The sequence below is a fragment of the Amborella trichopoda genome, chromosome 6 (genome assembly GCF_054954075.1).
Source record: "Amborella trichopoda isolate Santa Cruz 75 chromosome 6, AtrichopodaSantaCruz75HAP2 v2.0, whole genome shotgun sequence".
Lineage (NCBI taxonomy): Eukaryota > Viridiplantae > Streptophyta > Magnoliopsida > Amborellales > Amborellaceae > Amborella > Amborella trichopoda.
Genome location: NC_142341.1, coordinates 13123631 through 13129930, shown reverse-complemented (window position 1 = coordinate 13129930; position 6300 = coordinate 13123631). Strand labels below are relative to the sequence as shown.

General features: G+C 38.0%; 1 protein-coding gene across 2 annotated transcripts; it reads right to left on the bottom strand.

Moving 5' to 3' along the window:
* Positions 1–216: 216 nt before the first annotated feature.
* LOC18438170 (Galactose oxidase/kelch repeat superfamily protein) lies at positions 217–5052 on the bottom strand. Of its 2 annotated transcripts, none has more exons than XM_020669845.2 (4): positions 5014–5052; positions 3825–3898; positions 2713–3684; positions 217–1688 (listed from the first exon to the last, which is right to left on the bottom strand). In XM_020669845.2, the coding sequence occupies exons 3-4, from the start codon at positions 3228–3230 to the stop codon at positions 1061–1063; spliced, it is 1146 nt and encodes a 381-aa protein (XP_020525504.2). In that variant the 5' UTR covers positions 3231–3684; positions 3825–3898; positions 5014–5052; the 3' UTR covers positions 217–1060. The 2 variants fall into 2 exon arrangements, with proteins under 2 accessions (XP_020525504.2, XP_088725655.1); XM_088869529.1 differs by having other exon boundaries at positions 2713–2914.
* Between the last annotated feature and the right edge of the window lie 1248 nt (positions 5053–6300).

Genomic DNA, 6300 nt, shown 5'->3' with positions numbered 1-6300 from the left:
GCTACAAAGACCATGGAGGCCTAAGCCTAGATCATTGATGGACAAAGCTACAACTAACTCTTTGTACCAAAAGTAAATGATCTCATTGTATACATTTCCGTACTTCATATTTCTTAAAGTAATAAAATAGTCGACTGCTAAATAAAGAAAGAAATATAAATTTCAAAACTTCATATTTACAAAGCTAACATAAAAATGAACACAGATGATAATCCATTTAAGAAATGGCATTATTTGAAATACATTAAAAGTGCATACATACTAACTAGATCAAGTTCAGCATACGATTTCAGCAAAGTTCACATGGCTAGTTCAACTAACATTCATTCCCCCACTACACTTCACAGAAGTCTATGTGAGGCATCTTGAGTACAGACGTACCTTAATTGATTGACTGGGAACTTCAAGTACATCAATTCTAAGTCTATAAGTACCATCAGAGGAGACTTGAAGGAAAATGGGACCAAGGGATATCATGGCACCAGATAAAGGGAGAGATTTGAGAAATACACATTTTCTCAAAGGTAGCTTTTCGTCAGAATCTCCAATACGTTCTTCTCTCGGAATGTGGGGTAGTCTCAGAACCCTTACAACCTCTCTCTCAACTCAAATTCTTCTCTCTTTTTCAATTGAATCACCATATGGTGCTTAGCTTTGCTCTCTCTCTCTCTCTCTCTCACATACAAATGGTTCCTCCCTGTACTCTTTGATGCCTCTACTCGTAAATGCAAATCCCATTCAGTTCCAACAGTATAGAAGAGAGGTAAAACCTATCCATCTAATGCCCAAAAGAACAACTAAATGTTCATCCACCTTCTCCTTTTAGGTCCTCTTCAACGAACATACACAATAACATAAGCGTTTAACAAAACAAAACAAGTAAATAATGCCAACGCGTCCACTGATGTCCTTCGTAGAAGAACAAAAAGAAAAAATGGCAGTTAAAGGAAGACAACAGCTCGGCCATACCAATTCCCCAAATACAAACACACCACAAGCATAAAAGATAGAGATTGAGGGTCGCAATACATGTGTAAAGAGTGGTTCCCCAACCAACCCCTCAAGCACATATGGTCACGCTCCACAGGCACGTCCCCGACGGCCTCAACTCAGTTGTCTGCCACTCCCCTCCAGCCCCCGCATCAGGGTCATATACGAGCGTCCTGTACCCAGGCTCATTCTCACAAGAAAACAACAGCAACTTCCCTCCCAAGATCCCAAACCGAAACCCAATGCACTCGCTCCCCATCAACGGCACTGGCGCCACCCTCCACAACCCCTCCTCAGCATCAAAAATCGTGATCCTCCTCTGATTCTTCCACTCCATACAGTAGAGCCTTTGACCCAACACAGCGTGCGCAATTACCATGACACACCCATTTTTCATCTCTTGCCAAGAATGCTCGTCAGGGTCATAAATATCCACAAACTTGGAGTTGCCTATGGTGAAGGAGGAGCGGCCACCCATGACATAAAGCTTGCCATTGAGGGCACATGCGAAGCAGCCCCACCGTGGACGGCGGAGGCTCTCAATAAGGGTCCATGAGTTGTGGTCAGGGTCGTAGACCTCTGCACTTGAGAGGGATTCACCATCCTCATCGTAGCCCCCAACAACATAGACAGCACCACCCACCTCGGCACATGCAAAGTCGTAGCGCGCGATGTTCAAATTAGCTAGGGCACTCCATCTGTGCAGTGAAGTGGAGTTTAGAGAGAGAGAGATATGCTTCATAAGGGAAATTCATAGCACCAGCGATATGAGATCATGGACATATTTTTTAATTCAGTTCAATATTTAAAAATCAGAGAGAGGAGAGACAGAGAGGGAGAAGTAGATTCACAGAGGAAATCTGTAGCAACAAAAATTCAAGATGTATTTAGCAAAGAGCTACAAACCTCAACAAGATTATGAATAGCACAGTAACTCAGGTTTGAAGTACCAAACAATTAATCTTTAGAAAACATTATGGGAACAATGATCACCGTTTAAAAGCTGGGACACAGTACCAAATGATTGGAGGAAGAAAATGAAATTTCAGCATTTCAAAGGACACTTAAATTCTATACAATAAACATAAACAGTACCATTTCATGCTTGTCATAGATTCATTTTTCGCATGCCATTTAAATGACAACAAAAGAAAGAAGCAATTACAAGAAAATGTCATGATGAGATGTACACAAAAACAAAGAGTCAACTCATTATCAATTATGCTTTACAAAATTCAGTTTTTCAAATACCAGATACAATACAAACGAAAGTGACTAATACTGAAGATGACCTGTTGTTGTGGAAAGTGCAATAATATGGTGGATGTACTTGTCACATGCAAGGAGAAATCCATTATGGCTTTAAAGAGGCTATCAGAAAAATTAATGAATTTCACAAAAATACCATCGGTTGGCACCATTTCACAAAACTGAGTTTAGAAAAAAAGACAAGAAACATAACAAGAAATGGAGCACAGCATTCTGTGACTGACAACCTAGTTTTGTGCCAAAACAACAATCCCTACCAGAAAAACATGACAAAACCAGAGAGAGTCTGTACCTTTAACAAACCCAAAATTTGATATATTTTTTACAAATGAACTAAAGACAATAAAAATTTTCAGAATAGCATCTCTCTAACTATTTTCAGGATAGGATATGATCTCCAAGTACTTTATCAAGGAAACACCAAAACAAGTCTAGACGAAGATGCTACAAAACCTGTTAAGCCTCGAATCATACTGGTACACTTCTGATGAGACACCCTTTGTTCCACTGCCTTCTGTAACATACCCAGCAATAACAAGAAGCTTTCCATCCAAAACAACGACCCCAAAAGCTGATTTTGAAAGGCCAGGCATGGGGGGAAGCAGGTGGTGCTCCCCATCAAGAGAACCCAACACTTCCCAGTGGCTTGCCTTCCCTGTTGAATCACCAGTTAGCACATAGAGCCATTCTTCCAACTTTCCGGCATTCTTTCTCACATTAAGGAACTCCTTACTCTCTATAAAAGATCTCCATCTCTTACAAACAGAGCCCACAATAGGAAAATCACTTCGAGGCACGAGGGCAAGGCAGTATTTTGCAACATCATCAGGCAAGCCAGGTAAGATTGGGCAATAAGGTTCAGAAACCTCAGAAAGAAATGGTTTGTCATTCATAGGAGCCGAAGGATTTTCAATTTTGGAAGAGAAACACATTTTTTTTCCAGCCAACCGCTTACTTTTGGCCATCAACATAAAAGCTATGATAGAAAGGACGATTAAGGGAACACTGAATCACAGGCTAAAATACGTAGCTGGTAAATTCGATAACAGAATCAACAGAGAATGGTCCATTGTATATCAACAGAGGATGGTCCATTATACAATTGATTCCTTCGGTTATCCAAAAACAACAAACAGGTATCATAGTGACAAGGTGTGAAAGGCCCAAAAATGGATTTCAATCAAAGGAAATCATGGTATCCATCACCCACAGGAATTTTAGAAGACCAAGGCCTTGAAAAGGTAGAGAAATGGTGGATCCCCCTAGCACTTCCTGATAAAAGTTTCGGTTCTCCTCGATCTGGCTTAGATGCCATGTTCGGGCTGCTGCTTTTACTATACCTTAGAGTACAGGTTTTTCGGCTTACGATGAGATCGTGGTTCAGACAGAAAAAACTGTTCCTCCCTCCGCACATTGCCTTGATGACTAAAAATTGAGGAAGGCAGTAAAGATAGAAATGTTAAAATGATGCCAGCATATTGTTCAACAATCAAATTAAAGGGTTAATATATATGTAACACACAGATTTTCCCACTTAAACAAATATGTGAGGAGAGACGACTCACCGATAATGGCCATAGAAGTGAAGCACGTTTTAACCCCCACTGACATCCATCTTGAAAACAATTTCTACAGCCAACTACATTCAAGAAGCAACAATCAAACCCAATAAGTAAGTTATTCAAATTTGAAGCCCAATACATCATAAATAGTTTTCAAGGTTCTGTTTTCTATTATTTTTTTGTTTGGACGGGGATTGAGGGGTTGTTACATAAGAATATCGATACAGATCCTATGGTCCCTGGCCAAACAAACACAGATGCTACATTATAAACAGGCATCACACAAGCACACACATGAATAGAAATTAAAAAAGAAAAAGGAAATTCATCTAAGAACCCAAATCATATCTTCTAGTTAAGAAAATAAAAAAAATAAAATCACAGAAATACCCCCAGATCATTAATCTTTGTTGTCCTTCATAAAGCAAAAACAACGTTAAAGATCCTAGCCTCACAAACATGTGGTTGTATGCACACACCCCTCTCTTACTCTGCAATTTACTCGATTTTAGCTTAACTTTTCGCCCAACTATAGCAACAAGATCAAAGTTTTGAAAATGCAATCCATCATTTCATTTTTATTTTGGCCTCTTAAATTTGAGGCCATTCAAAGACATGACAATAGCCAAAATTTAGCCAAAATCCACTTTTTCACATATTCCACCTATTATCACATCGATCCCAATAAACATATCAAACCAAAAGCACAATAAAAAAAAACTAAACCAAATTGAAAGGATAAACGTTAAAACATAACACAGATCTCCCATTTATTCAGCTATAAAATCCAAATACAATTAAAAAAGGAACATAGAACCACAGATCTGATGGTGCAAATTGTTATTTCATCATGACTATGAGTTAATTTAACCAAATCTAATTAAAAAAATGGCAATAAAACATAAATAACAACAGATACTCAGGAAAAAAATTAAAAAATCCATTAAAACCACCAGCTAACTAAGCCAAAGCCGAATCTTACCCATTAAACTGGAAAAAGAACACACAGACATAGCTCCGTAACAGAAACCACACAAAAAAAAACACATAAATCAATATACACAAAAATGTAGCAGACTCAATCTGAACAAGAAAAATTGGAGAAAAAAATACCAAATCTTCACAGCAAAAACCTTAGAAAAAGGCATAAAATAACAAATGCAGCTCAAAAAAGGGGATCTTTTTGGCTCACCTTTCAAGAGCTTAGCTGCAAATTCTAGAGAGAGAGAGTGAGGAATGAAAGAGTGAGATGGGGATTTAAAGACTGAAGAAGTTGCAGAGAGGATAGGATTTACAGATAACGACCGCGTCGTGGAGCTACATGTCCCATTTTAGTTTTTAAAAAGGAGAAATGACCATAATACCACTTTCATTTTACCAAATGACAACATGACCTTAGCCCTTATTTCAGGAGAAAACCCCTTCCTTTTTATTAAAACTCCCCGATGCCCTCCCCCTTGAGCCATGAGCTCCAGACCTTATCCTGCTGTGTGGTCCTGCGGTAGCATATTGTCCATGTAATCCTTCAAGTAACAGATCTATTTTACTTCCCAAATAAATTGGGTTTTTAAATACTGAAATTTTAATTACTTAGGTATGAATGTTAAAAAGTTTGAACAATCTCGTAAGTCATTATTTTTTCAGGCATATGTAGACTGTATAAGAAATTATTATTTTTCCTTTTGAAGTTGGTTGGTTTAGGAGATTAGGCTATAAAAATTAGAGTCTAAAGAATATTCTTAAATATAAAAGTTTTTATTTGAAGCAAGGCAAGAAAGCATTTAAGGGGACTTGATGTCTCAAACATAATGTCCCACCCTTCATTCCGACTATTAAGATATCATAAAACAAAAAAGAGGAGAAAGAAAAGCTCTTCCAAAAATCTCTAATTGATTTTGTTTGTATATAAGAGAAAAGCCACACATATTTTACTTTTTTTTAATTATTTGGGATCGGCTACATCAATCTTAATCTGCCATTCTATTCTATGAAGACCCTCAATGAGACCATAAGTCTCTATATATCTTTTCTTTGTTTCCAATCATGATCTTTTGGGCCTACCACTCACTCTTTTTTAACCTTCGTTTTGAAGCAAATCGCATATACTTGATCTGCAATGCATGTGGTCAGCCCACCTAAGTCTTTCTCTAATCTTATCTCCTATTAAACATGGGGAATTTGGTGTTAGATGAGGGCCTTTGGTCCACTTATAGAGAGAGAAAATAGGTCATTTTAAAGAGAGAGAGAGTGGGGAAGGGAGGAGTTGTAGGTCAATGGCAAAGGATAATAATTGGATAAGGATACATAGAAAATATAGAATTCGGATAAACTCTCTACTTTTAAGGGGCATGAGTGTGAGTCTTTCTTGGTTGGACGTGGTCTAAAGTCTTCACAAGTGGGCGCGCACAATTGGGAACGGGGAACAATGGAATGAGAAAAACCCAAAATATATTATATTCATGCGAGAGTATGTTGTTTG